The sequence below is a fragment of the Hippichthys cyanospilos genome, chromosome 12, assembly GCF_059441005.1.
Source record: "Hippichthys cyanospilos isolate Australia breed blue-spotted pipefish chromosome 12, RoL_Hcya_1.0, whole genome shotgun sequence".
NCBI classification, from domain to species: Eukaryota; Metazoa; Chordata; class Actinopteri; order Syngnathiformes; family Syngnathidae; genus Hippichthys; species Hippichthys cyanospilos.
The window spans coordinates 6,808,663-6,828,303 of NC_142380.1; the positions used below are offsets into that span (position 1 = coordinate 6,808,663).

Here is a 19,641-nt window from a genome sequence, read left to right on the forward strand (position 1 = left end):
ACTGCTTTAATGCAAAAAAGGCTAAATAAATCAACGTTCCCTCCTTTATTCAAGTTATAAATGTTAAGATTACGTTAGAACTCATTTTGAATCAGGATCTTGTCTGAATACAGTACATAGATTTTTATAAAATAAAAAAACTTTAAATAATTGTTGGGTTTATTTCTTCCATTATTATTATTATTATTATTATTATTATTATTATTATTATTAGTAGTAGTAGTAGTAGTAGTAGTATTTGAACCTTAATCATCCAGAATAATTAAAGAAAATTGGGATGGTAATTTTGGACCATATGCTGATGCCAATGCCAATTTTTGTCCCTCAAAAAAAAAAAAAAATGCATAAGGAACAAAAAGCAATGATTTATGTTGCACTATTTGTTGTGGATTTTTAAAATTATTATTATTTTATAATTTAGTAAAAGTTCATTTTTTAAAATGTAATATTTATTTTTGAGGGTTGCAAAACATTAATTATCTGCAAATGTTGTCCGCTTGGCCGATTATTTTTGGCCGACATTTAAAGGGCTATAATCGGCAGATTTAATCAGTCAGACCTTACTTTACATTCCAAAATCCATTACACAGGAGAAAACAAATTTTGTTGAGTTAGGTCTCATAGAGCTGTTTTTAACTCATTTTTGAGTGCGAAATCCAAAACTGAGGTGAATTTTTCCCTATATTGTCAGAGTTTTTTAAGGAATTGGATTCCTATTGCACTAACCTCTGAATTGCTGCACACGCAAAAACAAGTTCTTACCAAAGTCTTACTACAGGTAAAAAGTGGGATTTTGTGAAGAAAATGCTCAAAAAGCTCAAATACAAAAACTAGACAGCAATTTTGGAATCAAGATGCCAATGTAATTTTTTTAATTGCTCACCGGTGTTGTCAATTTTAAAAGCAACACTATCGCATCCTCATCTTCTCTATCGCCATTTCTCCACCCTGTCGTCTGTACATTTGACCGCTTTGTCTGAATTATCTTGCTTTCGCAGTCAGTCACATTTTTTTTGCCCTCTGACTTCATGTGTCCCATCTTTCCCTGCTGCAGATGCGGTGGAGTCACCTCAAACGTTTTGCACGCAGCGCCGACTGTCCTTACATGATAAGGAGTCGGGGGTCTCGTTTAACCACGGCGAGAAGGACTTAGCTGCAAGTTTTCTGTGCGTGTACAGAGAGAGAGGAGGGCAGCGAGCGAAAGAGAGAGACCGCAAAACCGAATGGTGCCCTGGTACTCTTGGTACACTTCAGAATAGAGCCGTCTCTGTTGTAACGTGGAGCACAACACACGTCTTTGTGATGTACATTGCCAATTTTGCAACGAATTGAAGTACACCTGTTAATCTACAAAATCCACAATATAAATTATTCTCAAATTGGGGTACGTGAAGCCACGTGGGATTATAAAAGATTTTTTTAAAGCCCTAACAGAAAAAATACATTTTCAAAATGAAGAGAAATTAATTGGAACACAAAGCGTGGCTACTTTGTAAAACCTAAGTTGTATATGGATGCACATTGTCATTAGTGATGCAATTTTTTTCAAAAGATGAGCCAGGAATAAAACAGATGATCTTAAACAACTTCTGTAGTTGCTGAATAAAGCGGGCTTAGAGATATCGCTACAAATATGGTTGAAAGTGTATTAAATCCAACACAGGTGGCACAGAACATCATTTTAGGCTTGTTTTTTTGTCATCAAAAATAAATATTTTAGAGTGGGTACATGAAAAAATGGTTAAAAAATACTGGACGACATATAAAAGTTTTTTTTTATTTGATCCGTGACAACTAGAGATTTTTTTTAGTAGTGAAGGACAAAAAAACGTATAATCATATTGTCAATTTTTTATGTATTTGTTTATTTTTAATAAGTCGTACAGGACCTTTTCTATAGCTAAAGAAGCAGTGGTTTAAATCAAGTAACCTAAAGCATTTAAACATTCCCCCACTGGCTGTGTTTACCTTTTTTTTTTCGCCTTTTTTTGCCATGTTGTGTATATCACACATAAATATTGTTTTCTTTTGGCAATATTTGTGTACCATTCTAGCCATTATAATGAAAAGAGAAATAACAAAAAAATCAAATGAAATGTTCCTAACACTGATTTTTTTGCCTGGTTCCGATCAGCTGAAAATTCTGTAATTGGGGCTCAAGTTCTGATCACATGATCAGGATCTGGACAGTCCTACTGACAACTCTGGCAACAAAAGGAAACTAAGGAAACCATATTTCAAAAGTGGAAAGCACGCAGAATGACCATTGCAAATTTTGACTTGAAAACTGCTCTGCGTCGCAATTAACTTAGTGATTCAGTGAAAGCTTAGGAGAAAGTGCTATGGTAGAACCAAAGCCTTGTGAAGCCTAATTTCCTGTCACTCGCGTAAAACTTTGATTTCCCGGTTTAGCGTTCACAAATTGTAAATATTTAAAATGACGAATGACTCAGATGAATTAAATTCATTGGCTAGCCCTAAAGTGAAGATTTACGTTTCCAAGCATCAGACAGTAAAGGCGCAGGATTAAGAGAGTTTCTCCAGAGATGAGCGGGCCAAAATCCCTCCTGAGCTGTATACAGTACAAACCTGATGAGCAAATCCAAAAACTGTTTCTCCACTAAGCATGAACTCAATTCACTCCATAAATGACGTAGCTTTTTCGTAACGTTATCGTGTTTCCTTTGGATTCTTGGTTGATATTCTGTTTATCACCACAACTACTAGCCATACCATAAAATTGGAGACTGTTGACTTCTTTGTATGTGAGCCAAAATTCTGCTGGGGCTCACATAATTATTTGCCCCACTGTATGAATGACACTGTACTGTATAATAGCTTGTAATTCCAGTTAAGGATATTTTGGTTGCGACCAAGAAGTTGTCTAAATCTTACTTCTCAATACCTAAGAGAATAAAAGGTTTGTTCTGCTCACTTCTGACTGTTGCTTCCAATCTCATGCTTTGATCTTCTCATATGATTCCAACAAGCTGGAGGAGATTTTTATGACACTTTAGAGCACATGTCCTATGCCCAGAGTGCAGAAATCTTTGCAGCACACTTGCAAGGCAGAACTCTCCAAACAGCTCTTCTATGCTTTGTCTTTTACAATATCTGATGGTGAGAGTGCTATTTTAAGCAAAGTTGGGCATCTTACATTTTCTACAGACTGATAATAAAAAAAATCATTTCAGGATTAGCAATGACAGTCTCATAGAAGTCCTAGATGCGAACGGGAAAGTTTAATATTGGGTTAGTCCTCTAAAGAGATCCAAAGTGTCCTTGACCACACCATGATTATCATACCGTGCCTGACCGACACATTGGGTTGGCTCTCGTCCATAGACCCCAAGGAGGAACATCAGCGGACAGAGGCATTGATCTACATTGCCTCCCCCGGGCCCTCGCTGCCATCAAAGCACCCAGCAGAGTCACAGCGACACCCGCAACGTTGCTCACAGTACCAAACAATCGTTGGCAGACACGGAGCGAGAGAAGGTCTGCGTTAGTTCAAGGTTTGAGGATGGTAGAACTTCGAGGTCGTTGAGAGTTTAAAGAACGTTAAGATCCAGATACCGAGAATGTTAACACAACAACAAAGGCCGAGGGATCGTTTATCAAATCAACATTAGAAACAACATACAATAGATAATAGCGTGCTGGCGCCACTCTATCAGTGGTCAAAAAAAAACAAGAGCCAAGAATCGATACGTACCCAATGCACGAGTGCCTGCGCGTTGAAAAGTTGCCATGCATCTTCCGTTGGAAGCGAGAGTCTTTGTTCATCATTTTGTCACAAAGTGGAAAAACAAAAATTCAAATTGAAATAGAAATGATCAAATGTCAGGGAGAAACCGAGTCCGTGCAGTGAGAAACCAGACCATACTGGATGGAAGTAACTGCAAAAATAAAGTACTTTTATTTTGCCATTTGAAGAGATTGTCAGGGAATCACGTAGGGGAACTCTTCAGGATTTGAGCTGATTGCTACATGAAGACGGGCCTTGTGAGTCCCTCTTGGTATTTCCTAGCTTTGCTGCGAGCGCTTTGCTTCCATCTCCATGCAGAATCAACGGATCAGAGAGCATCAAGGTGGAAATTCAATTTATGATCCAGCTTCTGAGTCGGGCATTATGTTCAAGTCCACTTGTTTTCATAGAAAGGAAGGAACATTCAGCACTTGCCTAAAAAGGCAAAGAGCGTTGGCTGGCGGAGACCTCGCATCACGGAGCTTTAGAGTCTCATCTCGGAGAAAGTTCAGAGGTCGAACCAAACCAAGTGCAAGCAAAATGGGAGTCGGCAGGATTTGAACTGATTGAACCGAATCTTTGTTTTTTCAGCTCATCTGCTTTAGGTCTGCTTGCTGTCCTCCTAAGACTCCAAGATTGAGATCATCCAAATCAGCAGAAAAACAATAAAATGGATTTCCTCGATAAAAGGTCCCGGGACATTTTCTTTCTTCAAAAATGCTCTTCAATAACCTCGACACGGAGATGGTCGTCCGATCAAAGAGCTGCTGTAGAGTTGGAAAAAAAAAAAAAAAAAAAGCTGGAAAGCGCATCTATACTTCCATGGGATGCTCCCTGGAGTGGAGCGTCCCATGCAGTCCTTGTCAGAAGGCCCCAACACACGTCTGATCCCTCTTCTCTTCTCTCTTGAGAGTGGTGGGATGGAACTCGGGCTTGTAACAACAAACAACACTATCTCCCCCGTGTACGAGAGACAGAGAGAGGCGCAGCAGTGGGCGAGGAGGGGTGGGGTGCAGACCAATTGAGAGAGGCCGTGCCACAAAGCCCCAATGAGAGAGACGGGCCACAAAGGGCAGAAACTTTGACAGGCATTGCTGGAAAAAAGGTAAGTAGTACTGCAAATATGACACTTAAATGAACAACAACAACTGTCTATTCCAATATGCATTCCCGTTTCGTGTGAGCAACCTGCCTCCAAGCCAGTGGTAATAACAGTGCACTGGTTGATCAATACTTCAATATTGCCTCTGTGTGGACCTCTTTTTTGAAGTTGATTCAGATCTGCTTTTTAATAATAAACTCTGCTCTTAAGCAATCTTACTCTGATTGGCTAGCACAATATCCCCTTCAGTCAAACAAATACATGTACATATACCCGCATTGCACGTTTTGTACAAAGCAAAGCACAAGAATTTAGTGAGGGGGAGAAAGTCACCGGAATTGAAACAATGGCAGTCAAAACACACAAACTACTGAATCACGTCATTTTGATTTCATTTGAACGTCTGATCTTTATACAACATAAACTTACCAAAGGCTTGCTTCTTTCGCAATAGCACTAACACAAAGTAAGCTTATGAGGTAGTTAATTATCTTGCAAAAATGTATCCATCTATCTGAAATATTACAGCATATTCCTTTAAAGTGCACATTCCCACAGTAATCTGTCATGTGCAGAGGCAGTTTCTGGCATTCACATCATACAGCACCCCTTCAAACACAAAAAATGCCCTGCAAGTAAAATGTTTTTCTATTGTGTCATGATTGTCCGTGAAGAGATAAAAGTTAATAAAAACCCGTTTGAGGTTAACCATTTCCCAAGAATTTTTCACTGCCTTAGCCCCATGAGTCACATAGTTGGGGAGTTAAACAAACAAACACATCATATTTATTTAGAAATAAATAAATATCTACTAAAACGGAACGTGTTTGGAAAGGACACTTCAGTCGATGGCTAGGCAATATTTCCGAAAAATCTCATTTTGAACTATTATAATTTTATTCCATTTTCATTGATTATACCTAACAAACATTTAAGTTTGATTCATTAAAACGGAAAAATTCCATGGAAAATATTGAGAGCAATATTTTCTCAATATTCAACGCTATATGATATAATAAGCAAATTATGGATAATGGATCATGATTAAATGCCTTTTTTTAATTAATATTTACTCACTACTAAGCGTGAAACATAATATTCTTTGTGATTTGTTGCCTCATTTTAATTGAGTAAATATGATGTTGCTGTTGTTTGTTTTTCTGTTTTACAATGTCGATAAATGTAGAAATCTGAAATATTGCGATTGACCCGATGGATGGATGGAAATATAGCTGAAATGCAGCAATTGAAAATGGGCATGCCTGTGAAATAGTTACAATTCTAATGGAAAATCAGTCATTAGAGCGTGACGGTGCAATTTGAAAAAAAGAAAAGTCTGGCTGAGAAAAAAAAAAACCTCAAACATTTTCTAAAGAAAAGTCCATTTGATGAGTTCTCCTGAGTGGAAAAAGGCTCTCAATCAACTTGGACATTGAGTGAAAATAAAGTGGCGGCTATGTTCTAAAATTGTGCTCCCTGCGACATCCATTTTCCGCTGGATCCTCTCTTTGTTTAATTTATCCTCCTTGCCAGCCATCCTGCAATAACTTTTCTCCCTCAATTGAGCTGTGAAACGAGGAGACAGTCCACAGGGACCTGCAGAAGGCTACATTAAAGAACGCTGCGGCTTGATTTAGCTTTATCACGGCTAACCTTGAAATCTTGTGATATTTCGATTTTCTGTAGACAGTAAAATCTTGGAAGACGTTTGACCGAAGTCACAATGTTTGCCGTAGAAGAGATGCATTCACATTCAGAAGAAGTGAATGAGCGCATAAACACAATTTGAAGAGCATCTGCTTTCTGCTTATGACACACTAATAAAATGAGGAAGAATTTACAGAACTGGCTTTTCACTACAGCTTTGAATTTTTCTCGTACTTTCAAACAAATAGCTGTGCTGTACATGTTGGAGGAGGGTAATCATTGACAAAGAGGGAGGAGGCGTGTAATATGTCTTAAAGGCTTCCTAGAGGAGTCTTCACATATTTGTGCGAGGGCACAGTTTCCATAAAGTGAAAATGAATATATTTGTTTGTTTTTGAGCCTTTAGTAATTAAAAAAATAGAGTTTGTGTCTTTATTGATGCTGGACATCAAGCGGCGGCTTTCAATTAGGGACCGAGTGATCACATGACTAGCATTAATAGTGTTGACCCAGTCAATGTTTAAACTGCATTGAAATCCTCTAAAGAGGCTCATAAAAGCTGAGTTAACAGGCACAAACGCTTGGGAGTTTGCCGGCAGCCAACACAGCTGTGTTCTCAGAGTGGCCATAACGCCCAAGATAAGATACCCGGTAATCAGAAAACCACTGGAGGGAAGCAACAAAGAACAAATACTCTATGAGTGTATTTGGATGGGTTTTTTTGTGATTTGTACCTTACTTGAGTACATTTCCTGACATCTATTTACTTTAACTACCTGGAATTGAACAGAGAACCAAAATATTCCTCTTTCATAGTCTACCATGAGAATTGTTTGATGTTATCGGCTAAAGGATCATTTCTGGCAAACACATTGTGTCTTGTGATGGCTGAAAAATCTCCAGCTAGCAGCATTAAAATATATTTTGAGTCAAATCTGGGACACATAAAAAGGTGCATTGTTTTGTAATTGCTATCACTGGCTAATATCGCACTGTTTGTTTATCAACTCACAACATTAGCAAAGCAGTAATGTATGACTTCCGTTGATCAACATTCGAGCGTGTCCATTGTTGATGTATTCTGTGCTTCATAATGGAACCACACACAGAATAAATGTGAATTGCCTTCCTGAAATGAGCGGGTATGCCCCTAAAAAAAACTTTGTTTAAATAGGCAGCAAATGATGCTCCAAAACCTTTATCTACCTCACATGCTGAGGGAATTAACACCCTCCCTTCACCATCACATATGCTGACTTTTTGACTTTGCACTGATAATATTTCTGATTGCTCTTTTCCTCTTTGGTATAGAGGTTCATGTTTTGGACTCATCAGACCACAGCATACTTTGCCACTTTGCATCCACCCATCAGATTAAAAGCCGACAGCGTTTCAGAGTACTGCTGATATACAGCTTTCACGTTGTGGAATCAAAGTGACTGATAATGGCTTTCTGAATGGTTCCTGAGAGAAGTATCCGCACTTCTGCTTGAGTACAGCGTGAGCACTTTCGCCACCTCTGATAAAAACAAAGGAAATGTCAGGCTACGTCGTGAAGATTTGTTTTCCAACCACGTGGATGCTTGGCGTATGACGTGTACAAAGTATTTGCCCAACAGAGTGGAACAACAAACACAGCTGATCCGGTGACAGCAGGGATGTCGTATGTTTACAAAGGTGAGTCCAGTCAAGTAGACAAAGCTTCGGAAAAACACTCACACCTCTAGGAAATTAAACACTAAAACTGGCAGCAGGAGCAAACACACGTGAAATCAAATGTCTAATAGGCAAACCTCGGTAAGATGCAAACGTGCAAAACCAGCGTAAGATTCTACCATTACGCAAATTTCACCGTCCTGCGACAGTGAATGTTAAAGGACAACAAAAGTGCGAATTCCTTGGCACGGCAGGACTTGATAATCCGGTGGCCAAAAATAAATGAACTAGAACAGCTGAGAAGACAGATTCCAGACAGTCATACCGACAATCTAGTCCTGCAACAACTTTACGGAACATCCGGCAGAAGGTAAAACACAAACCTGCGATACCATTTCTTTGTAACGGTTTGCTTAAGACACTTGTAAAGGGAAAAACAGGCAAATGGTATGCTTTGAGGCAAGTTCTAAGAAATGATTGTCAAGTTCGTTTTTGGATGCGTACAAAAACCGTGACACGGATGCTAATACCAACGCTTTTGAGAAGTGGACTCTACCTGGGCGTGTGGGCCAAGGTGAAGCGGCGCCTCTGGAGGTTGATGCTCCGGGCCATCATCATCTTTCTGAAGAGCAAGGGGGAATTCCGAGGAGACCCACGTGGGGAGTCCCTGGGTGAGTTCTTTGGGGATACGCGCGGAGATCCTGCCTTTGTCCTGGGTATGAGCTGAATCATGGGCAATCTGTGCCTTCTTTGCCCCTGAGATACCTGAACTCCGTCCTGATCGTCTTCGGAGCTCTCGGAGCAGAAATCACTCATGATTAGCAGAAGATGATCGGCAATCAGAACGCTTGCTCCGTCATAGTCTGAGGCACATAATCCTTAAATTCCTCGCTTCTGAATTCCACAGAACGAGTGGTGTTAAAACCGCATGGCACTTTGTTTGGTTTTTGTTTTTTTTTTGCAAGAGGGATCTTGACAGTCCAAAGTCTGGTTGAGCCAGTGCCTCTGGTCACTTAGAAGCTTTGGAGATGAAATCCAAAAAGAGATGCAACATGTCTCCCGTGTCCCTTTCGGAAGACATAGAGTTGATGCACTCTGTGACTCCCTCCTACTCTAAGGCTTTGTTTACATTCGAGCTCAGCCTTCCCCTTTCTCCAACTAAATATGGACGCCTGATTTACTGGGGAGCAGGATCATGACAGATCTCCCCCATGTTCTGTCGCTTAACCTCCCACTTTCCTTCAATCCTAAAATAGAATCTTGCTCTTCAACGTGACAAGTGCGCTACAAAACGACTTCCTCTTTAGGTCTAACTACGCAGCTGTTATTGGGCTTGACTTTGCAGCTTGCTTGGTAGTCATGTCAACTGAATTTGCATACTCTGGATTTTCTTCTAACTCCGGGTGGTACAACTTGTTGGGGAATTGCTTGTTTTCACAAGAGACAGCCTCATTTGCCTTTCACATGCTCCCAGATTACCAAGAGGAGTCACATGAAGCTCCTCTGACGCGGACAGCGAGCGAGCATGGGTGCTGTCACGATGGCGCTCTCTATCTGTGACCAGAGGCAACATCATCTTCAAGCCCCGCAACTCGTTTGTTTATTGCTGAGGAGCAAGCAAGGGAGTCTCATGTGATTAAGGACTCACAGCGAAATCAGCTCTCTGTGCAGGCTGATCGAGCTAACCTAAGGAGCTGAAGCATCTGACATGCGGCTCGACTGATGGGCTACAGAGCTCAAACATGAATTATGCTTCAGGGCTTTCAGACTTTCTTCCTCCTGTACATTCTGTATTCTGGAGTAATGCTGCATAGCCTTTGAGACGGAGGCAAGAAATTATTCAGCTGGAAGCTCCTCCTATCACTTCCACCACACCACTCAACGGTTTCAAATACCCACTAAGGCAATGGTTTCTTAATTTGCATTGAGACAAGGCGCACATTTTACAGAAATTCAAATCCCACGACCAAACGAAACTGTGGAAATGCAGGGTAATTTGTTCGCTGCCTGCAACAAAAAAAAAACAAAAATAAAACTAATAAAATTTGTTGTAGAGTAGAACATTTTAAGCAGAATGCGGACTATGATGCAAAATACAAAACAAAAACGGCTGCAAGACAAGTTAATAAAAACTTCATTGTGGTATTTATCTCGCTGGTGTCGATGGTTGTACAGGTCCATAGTATTAAACTCAAACTCCCCATTTGCAAGCATTTAGAAATTTAAACCGCATGGTGCCATTGTCAACGTCTACCTGTTTGTAATTCTTTGTGCATGTCGCTTTATGTTGCTGGTTGGGAATCAGGGCACAGAGGGATGAGGGCCATTGACATTCCATCTTATCTGGAGCTTGTCTTCTAGGAAAGTTGCACTAGTAATCGCAAAGAAAATGATGTGCACTTGTGGAATTTGTCCTCAGAACTTTGCTTCTCCTCACCAAAATGGAGCGGAGAAAATTGAGTAATGAGCGGCAAGACTGGCACCAAGGAAGGCCAGGCAGAACCAAACTTTGGATTCGGTTGCTCAATGTTACACAACAAACTTGGAAAATGTCACACGACTTGCAAAGCATGATCAGCAAGAACAGTTGCTATGAAACCATTTGAATAGTTTTGGGCTCTCTTTCATAACTTATCAAATTTAGCAACACATTCTATTCCTGCCTTTATATATACCAAGGTATGCAAACCTAACTCACTGTGTTCTTAAAATGAAATATTTTCAAAAATTGAAGTCCTTTTCCTTCTATCTGACCGCTTCCGAGTAAACTGAGGTTGATAGTTCAAGTTTATGTGGACGTGTGTCAGTTGAGGCAAAACATCTGGAAGACCTGAGTGCATCATTTTGGCAGCTATAATCCCTCAGAGGAGGATGCAGTGGTTTACGACCATGCGGGGATTTTTATATTTAGAACAAAGCAAGTGACCAAATATAGTCGTACTTCACAGCAGAACTTCTCCTAGTACTTCCATTCCTGAATATCCTGGCACCTGACCTTGTTTTGTCTATTGACATTTATGTTTCATAACTTGTTAAATCATTGATTTCCCATTGATTAACTCCCATTGCATATCCCATATGCAGATCCCATTGCATATATATATATATATATATATATATATATATATATATATATATATATATATATATATATATATATATATATATATATATATATATATATATATATATATACTGTATATAAAGATAAATAATTAATAAAGTAAAAAAAACGTTCATGTCATATCATGTGTTCTTAAATTGTACAGGTATGTAATGAATGGAAATTTTCCATGGGCCTTGATCTAGTTGTTCATGAAATACACATTTTGTAAAGATCGCATGATATGATGAAAATAATAAATAACATGAAATGAAACACAAATATTTGCTGTGAGGAAAGTACTCCAATCAAAATAAGTGGTTTCACAACTTCTTTTCAAGGAGTTCAGTGAAGTGCAAAGAAAATTAAGCAGGATAAAATGGCCCTGATATACCAATTGCCTCATCACGCTAGTTGCCACTCCTTCTGTCGCGATGAATCTATTAATACAAATTGTTCCTTTTCTGCTGAACGTCATCTTTGCTTGTGATTTAGGTATAAAAGACAGAGCTGATGACCAGCAGCATTCAAGGAAAAAAAAGATGGTTTGATAGTATGAAACTGATGCACATCATTTAAGGTTGTGACCTATACTTTGACTAGCAACATTATTTGACAGGTCTGTCAGCATTCCTTGGACTTTAACAAAGAAAACATAGCGTTTCCTTATTAGTGATTCTGGACCCTCTGGGGTTTCACATTTTTTCTGTAAAGTTTGATATTTAATTGTGTTTTTTTATTTTTTTAGTTTATTTTCACTCTTATTTATGCATGTACAGTACATACATATATTTATGCAAGTATATACATACATATATATAAATACACACACACACACACACAACATTTTGAAGCAAATCTGTAGACCATGATAAGGACTAAGAAGAGAGAGAAAGGTGAACTCACAAGGCTTTGGAGATGCGACTGGTCAGAGTCCAAAGGGTCCCAGGGGAACCAGAATCGGAATCCAGCAGGGCACCCTCGCATCTGTCCAACATGGAAGGTCTGCACGAGAGCCTGGGGAGCTGCAGAGTGCCCGAGAAGAGCCTCTTGACGACACATCTGAGGTAGGACTTCTGGAAGCGTTCCGCACAGGAAGCCTGGTCCGAAGAGCCCCACTGTCGCTGAAAGTTTGTTTCAAATGAGCTTGTATAATCATCTATTACAATTTATGATGATGAAACAAAAGTTATAATCTATATCTAATTTTAGGGCAAATCTCTGAACATGTCTTAAATATACCGCCACAATACAAATAAATGTGATGTGAAAAATGATAACAATGCTCAGTCATCACTGACGCTATCAGAGGCATTCTTTTGTGATTTGTTTTATGTTTATTATTTGCAGTTGTTGCATTAAAATGTGGCAACTGCACATGCTCCTATATACCTATTTTACTCGTGATTTCGTGAGTTGGTATCGGGCTAAAATCTGGCCATATTTCACTGCAATGGCAGCCAATACTCTTGGAGCCATTTTATGTTTAAAAAATTAGAAGTTATAAATTATAGAAAATTGCAATATATTTAATGAAGATTGGCGGGAAAAGGCTATATTTTCCTAAGACCAAGCTTATTAAATGGTGTCCACAGTTGTGCCCATTTTGTCTCAGAAAGACAGAAATCTTAATTGCATCTCATGTCCACAGCGAGGCGCTCAACACTTAAAAAAAAGACTAAAAAATGATTATATAGTCTTAAAATAACAACAAATATTGTTACTTTGAACTTTTAAAACTATTCAGAGAGCAGGTTTGCTTGTCTAGCATGAGCATAAATTTGTATTTTTGATGAAAAATGAGCACATGTATGCCTTTCTTAGGTAGCGTTTTGAGAATCATCTTGTAAAATCGTAAAAAGACACGAGAGTTTTGGTTTAGATATGAAAATGTGTCATGTTCTCGAGCGTGATGCTTAGGTCTGAAGAGCTTACGACAAGCCCTTCCCCCCTTCTTCTTCGTGCACGCCAAAAAGGTTAAAAAAATAAAATAAAACAAACAAAAAGCAGCAATTGCCTTCTAATTATTTGTTAGATTTTAAAAAAAAAACCTCAATACCAGATAGACAGTATCAGTGGTTATTAAAACGATTTTTAAACACCGTGGTGTTTAAACCGTCAAAACAATTACGAGCCCTAGCCTTTTTCTGAGTAAAGATTTTTGAAGCAACTCTTGTTCTGGAATCATGTGACTGCCTTCTAATATTTGCAGGCCTTTTTGAGGGTCCTGCCAAAACAGAAGATGGCTTTGTTAAAGCAAGCAAAACAAACAACAACAAAAAATATTTATAAATACAACTAAAAAGCACATTGCGAATGACGCTGACTCAACATTTTTTACATGACGTTTGCCATTTTTTCCCCCACAATCACGACCATATTTGTTCATCCTCTGCCTCTGGCGCCTAAACTCGTCCGATTTCCAACGTGTTGACCTTTACTCTCCGATGTGACAAGTGGCGATTCACCCCCAAATCTTATTCTTCAACTCAAAAACGGTGCTCATCTAAAATATCAAAGTAATGCAATGCTTCCATCTCCTGGCATATATTTGTCATTCATTTTCAAGCTTGAATTTCAGCTTGAATCCTCTTCCACGCCGACTTGTTGAACAATATATAAGGCGACTTTATTGCTTAGTGGAAGCAGGGGATTCCAGTTGCGGGACATAAAAGTCCAACAGTGAATTATGAGCATGAGCGTGACATCATCTTAAATTATTAGCACATGTGCGGGTTGAAGTGAAGCTCACACTTAGTTAACTTTTTGTGAGGATGGCCTTCATGACGCAAATGGAAAACAATATCATAAAAGGATGACATGTCTCGAAGTAGCAACCTTATCTTTGGGGATTTTATCTAAATTTAGGCGATCCGCCGGTTCTCACGGTAGATTAGGCTCTGGGGCCATTGTGCCCGCCGCAACAACACTAAAAAAAATGCATCCTTGTTTTCACATGCATCTCGTGACATCATCACTCATTTGCTAGAAGCGCAATCGCCCCAGAGCGACATGTCATGACGCCATGCGCCATTAAAAAAAAAAATCTTTACAAAAACATACAGTTTACAGGAAAAGTAGCTGATTAACGCTACCGCTGAAATGCTGCAAGTCATTTTATGCATGACATCAAAACAAAATGAACACAAACTAAATGAAAAGTGCAACCGGTATTATTCGTCATTTTAACACAATTGTTTCGTTTAGTTAAATGGACTTTTCTTACCTCTGTGACATTAAAACATTTGGAAGAGTTCCAGGAATTTCTCTTCATACCGTTTGGCGTTGAAAATGTCCAGTTGTGACATTTAAGGCGGTGAGAATTTCCGACGCTCAACTTCTTCCGGCGACTTGTTTCTTTACCTCCGCTTGTAAAAAGTCCGGTGTCACTTACAAGAGTTACTTTTCCTCACTCGCCTTTTCTTTCAAAAAATGGATTGAAAAAAGTAATATATGAGAAAAAATCATGTGTAAAGGACGACTGAGACATGGTTGAAAATTCACCTGCATGACAGAATAATGCTTCGAGTATGTGTGTGTGCGTTTATCTGGCTGGACAATCAGGAGATGTCATGTATGCAGAAGTTCAGGTTGGGCCACAAAAATCTTCCATGAAACGTGGACAGAAAAAAAAAAGAAAGCTTATTTCGATTGAATCTTAGCCGATGCTGTATTTTGACATATTTTAATTCGATTTGGACATGCTTGCCAGGAAGCTATTTGCATACGAAACCTGGAATCCCATTTGGAATTGGATTTCATTTGAATACTACAACATATTTTTATATCAAACAACATATTCCCCGAGGTGACTTAAAAAAAAGGATTTCGGAATGTGCTTGATGCCGTTTTTAGAATAAAGCATATTCTGTTAGGCTTTGGTAAATATTCCATAACTGTGTGTGTCATGTGCGGCAATGCTTGAGGTCAAACATGTCCCATGTTCAATCTACAGTATTTCTTAAAATAAAAGAAGGCAAGCACGCAATCACACAAGGACAAAATGATTGCAATAAAAGTCACTTTTTTCCCTGTTATTTGCACATTATTTCAGTTTCCTTAATAATACCCATTCTTTGCTATCTGCATAATATTAGTTGCTTATCGTTCAATGTGTTTTTTCAAATTCTGAAAGCAGAAGCCAAAAAGTACATTTGATTTTTTTTTGTTTGTTTGTTTTACCATTGTACATGGACCTCTGGAAAAAAAAAAACGGAATAAAGGTTTAACACCTGATTGCAAAGCGCCATTAGATCCTTGTGCGTCTCTGGCCACCATCTCCACAGACCACAGGCTTGATGCCCTGTAAACACACAATCAAGAAAAGGTCAAAGGGCAAAAACATGCCATAGATTCAATGGCTTCAAAAGAATTGAAGAGGCAGCAAAAGTGTCTACCTTGTACATGTGGCAGATGAGAGGTAAGAGTGAAGTTGTGGCTTTCTTCTGCAGCTCATCTGTGTGCACCTGTAGGTTGAGGTTTTACAAATTCATAAGACAGAGCAAAAATAAACAAAAAAATGACAGATTTGACAACTCATTCTATTATATTAATGAATTCCTTTTATTTGTCTGTCAATGTTGAGTTTCAGTAGTTGAATTAAAAGATTTAAAATTAATGGATCATGATTTGAAGAATACCAATTCAAATAATTGTTATTTTTTTTCTACAGCTGGCAAGTTCTAACGCTACGTACGAGCGCTGTTTATGTGATATGAACTGGCAAGGTGGTGCATCTCACCCCATTAACTGTCACCCAAGGAACAAAGTTGTGAGGAGGATCCAGAGCCTTGGTCCTCAAGGCATTCCGATGCATCAGTTGGTTGCCAACATCTCCATTGACACAGCTCATGACGTACTCCCAGCTCAGGTCGGGACTGTATAGATGAACGCACTAGGCACAAGTCCAAGAAATGAGGACGCATTAGAGGTGAGGCAGGACGCAAAGATGCACAAATGTCTCACACTCTTTGCAGCAGCGGTGACATCAGCGGAGGCCTCCATGCAGAAGATGATGAGAAAGGCATTGTCGCTCATGTTCAATAAACATGCCTGACAAAACGGAAAAAAAACTTGTGATGGGAAGATATACAAGTTATCTCATTTCAACACATGTATGCCTTTCAGTTCCAAGAGTTGTTGGAAAATGAAACCTCTAGAGGGTCAGTATATTTAGCATTTTTACTCATCTTTCAAGGCCAACAGAATATTGTGTGCTATGAGTAAGTACATATGGGTGGTAGATGAAAGATTGATTTCCGTTCCTTACTTTGAATTGCATGTAGGTAATATCTGAAACGTATGTGTGGAAACACTGCCATCCAATGGTCACAGTTAGCACTACACTGCTCAATTGGCTTATATTAGGTAAGCATTAGTCAAGAGTGTCAGCTACCCTTCATTTATAATAACAGCAACAACAAAAATTATGTATTTGATGAGAATTTTATTATTTACTATTGTTATTACTATTTGAAAAGATGAGAATTCTCAGAAATGGTTGATATTGGTGTTGACCGGATGGAACAGCTGTGGGCAACACTTTTTTTGGACCAAAGGTCAAAAAAGAAATTTCCCTGACCAGTTGGGAAGATAAGTGAACTTCCTGAAGGCAAATTCCAGAGTCACAAAGGTTGTAAACTACTGGTCACAACGGTTTGGTTTGACCAGGCAAACTCTTCTGTTCTTTGTGTATAGTAGACATGGGCCGATATTAGATTTTGATGGCGTGGTATTAAAACTACAGCTCTTTTTCTTTTCATTGAAAATAATTTATTGTATCTTTGAACAAAATATTCACTATTTGGTACAGAAAATGTGTATAATGTTTAGTACAAGCAAAGAAATGAATACATTAACATTCCTCTTGTTTTTTAAGTGTTCTTTGCAGGTCACAGTGCCCCATCAATGGCTAGTTATTTTTAAGACAAAGACTTCCTCCTTATTTTTCGTGCATGCCAAAAAGGTTAAAATAAAAAACTAAAAAAATCTTGTCAGATTCAAAAAAAGACATGCCAAGTCCATGGCTTCTCATTGATAATTTTGACAACTTATGAAGCTTTACACTGCAGAGTTACACAATGTTAGTGATGGCAATTTGATGCTTTAAATAATTTAAATCAACTGCAGTGCTTTGTTTATGCCAGAAGATATCATTGTTACTGAAGCCTCGGAAGTTGAACCCATTTTCAAAGCAATTGGCTCATAAAGGAAATGTCTGAAAAGCCTCAATTTCACAATCACAACATGTCAAACAGTCTTTTAAAGGCTAACGATTTTCTTTGAAAAATTGTACCTGAATCATATTGCCAAGGCATTCCTGTTCTCCATGTTGGCACTTAAATACATATTTGCTGCCACTGGGTGTCTCCTGATGCGGGGAAAAAAAGATCAAGATCAACATACAATCTCATGATAGGAAAACGAAGCCTCATGAAGCATTTGTGATATCTTTTTTTTTTTTTAAACTCCTATAGATAGTGCTCTTGGTTTAAAGATATAGGCTAGTGCAATGTACTTGGGATTACAGTACAGTTCTACTGCAGCTTTAAAACAAGAGTGCCACCTAGAGGTGCTAAGAAGTACCATAAGTGCTTCATGAGGCAGATCATAGTCAGGTGTACCTGTGCATTCCCAAATGGAACCAGTTGGACAGACAGGATGTCCTGCAAAAGCACCCATGTGGGATACAGCACCTGCGTGACATACAGAATGCAGTCTGGACACAGGCTCTCGTAGTAGACGGCCAGATGGACTCGTTCCGCCGGCTGACGCCACACGCTCAAGTTGGTGTGGAGACACTGTTCCAACACCTGCATTAACAAGCCAAAGAGTTTTCACAAAAAAAAAAAAAAAATGAGTGTGTGTGGAAGTATATTTGGTGGATAATGATCATGGAAAGACGACACATTTTCAAGTTTTTTATGATATAAACAAAATGAGATCAAGAAAAAAAAGGTATTGTTTTGGCAGAATTAAGAATAGTGGCCAAAAAGTTCAATATTGTAAAACTTTTGAGAGAAAAAATAAAATCACAGTTGAAATCTTATAAATGCTTGTGAAAAATGTTATGATGACCTGATGAAACCATGGTTCAACCTTTGTACTCTGTATGGAGCAAAAACATATTTTTTTCCTCATGCTCTGGCTATAGAGAAGCTCAATATAACAATATAATAATTTAATTTACCTTGACAAATCCACAGCTGTGTATAGTACTGCATGCTAACTATTTGTTAACTTGAGGGTGCACATTAGTAAAGTGAGAGTACAGAATAAATAAACTGAGGATAGAGAGTAATAAAATGAGGGTAAAGATTAGTAAACTGAGGGAAAAAAAATGTAAACTGTGGGTACCGATTGGTAAAATGAGGTAACAAAGTAAAGTAATGGTAAGGATTAGTTAATTGAGGGTAAAAATTAACAAATTGAGGGTGCAGATTAGTAAACTAAGGGAACAATTAGTAAACTGGGGGAATATAAGTAAATTGTGGGAATTTATTGTTAAAGAGAGGAAACACATTTGTAAACTGGGGGAAAAGTTTACTAAAGTGAGGGAACGGATTAGTAAACAGGGGGTACGGATTAATAAATTGGGGCATCGATTCATAAATTTATGGTACATTTTAGAAAACTGAGGTAACAAATTAGTAAACTAAGGGACAGTTTAATAAACCGATGAAACAGATTAGTAAATTGAGAATATAGATTAGTAAATTGGGGGCACAGATTAATAAACTGGTGTTATATTTCAGAAACTAAAAAAAAAAAATTAGTAAATTGAGGGAAAAATAGTAAGGTGAGGGTACAGAATTTCAAATCATATATTTTTCTTAATACCCCGGGCACTAGAGGGGGTTCGTGACTTTATAGTGTTTCATTGACGTCACGTACTGAGTTGTTTTTTTGTTGTTTATTTGTTTGTTTGTTTTAATCGCAACAGACAATTCCAGCGTTTGAGACAATGTTTGCGTTTGCCTAGAATCACTTAAATAAATCTACTGTAAAAACTAAGGAGTTAAAATCTCACCCCGCACTGGACAGCTGCGTCTAGTGACGAACACCTCTGCGACGGAGGATAAGGACATGACAACGACATACAAGTACATCTGGACATGAATTTCAACATAAACAGCAAAGCCAACTTCATTTTACGATAATAAACTAATAATTATTCAAATTCACTAACACGCCGTAACAACTTTTTGACGCTTTCGATCAGCGCTTCCTTGTTTTTGCTAAATCCGCTTTTAATTGGCCCCCGGTGTGTTGACGTCAATAGCGTCACAGTAGCTGTGAAATACGGTGTGAAAGAACAGAAGCGACGTCTGGTGGCGTTATGTGGCAAAACAACCACATCCAAAAAAATTGAAGCACTAAATACAG

General features: G+C 38.5%; 2 protein-coding genes across 3 annotated transcripts in view; both read right to left on the reverse strand.

Moving 5' to 3' along the window:
* The window catches only part of LOC148414623 (3',5'-cyclic-AMP phosphodiesterase 4C-like), a 47,692-nt gene extending 32,927 nt beyond the window's left edge, over nt 1-14,765 (reverse strand). For both annotated transcript variants that reach the window (XM_088430163.1, XM_088430162.1), the window contains exons 1-2: nt 14,483-14,765; nt 12,163-12,380 (exon numbers count right to left, since the gene is read on the reverse strand). In XM_088430163.1, coding sequence (XP_088286289.1) covers nt 12,163-12,380; nt 14,483-14,530 — 266 coding nt within the window. In that variant the 5' untranslated portion in view covers nt 14,531-14,765. The remainder of the gene's footprint in view (nt 1-12,162; nt 12,381-14,482) is intronic.
* Nucleotides 14,766-15,263: 498 nt separating this feature from the next.
* LOC148414624 (gamma-interferon-inducible lysosomal thiol reductase-like) lies at nt 15,264-19,493 on the reverse strand. The gene is made up of 7 exons (XM_088429603.1): nt 19,286-19,493; nt 17,880-18,068; nt 17,552-17,626; nt 16,222-16,308; nt 15,998-16,150; nt 15,654-15,722; nt 15,264-15,559 (listed from the first exon to the last, which is right to left on the reverse strand). Exons 1-7 carry the CDS (start codon nt 19,403-19,405, stop codon nt 15,506-15,508), a joined length of 747 nt encoding a protein of 248 aa, XP_088285729.1. The 5' UTR covers nt 19,406-19,493; the 3' UTR covers nt 15,264-15,505.
* Nucleotides 19,494-19,641: the final 148 nt, after the last annotated feature.

Coding starts and splice junctions, on each gene's coding strand:
- LOC148414624 (XM_088429603.1), bottom strand. CDS start 19,405: ATGAAGTTGGCTTTGCTGTTTATGTTGAAATTCATGTCCAGATGTACT. Junction 17,627..17,879: donor TTCCATTTGGGAATGCACAG/GTACACCTGACT, acceptor TCCCCGCATCAG/GAGACACCCAGTGGCAGCAA. Junction 15,723..15,997: donor CTTGGGTGACAGTTAATGGG/GTGAGATGCACC, acceptor CTCAACCTACAG/GTGCACACAGATGAGCTGCA.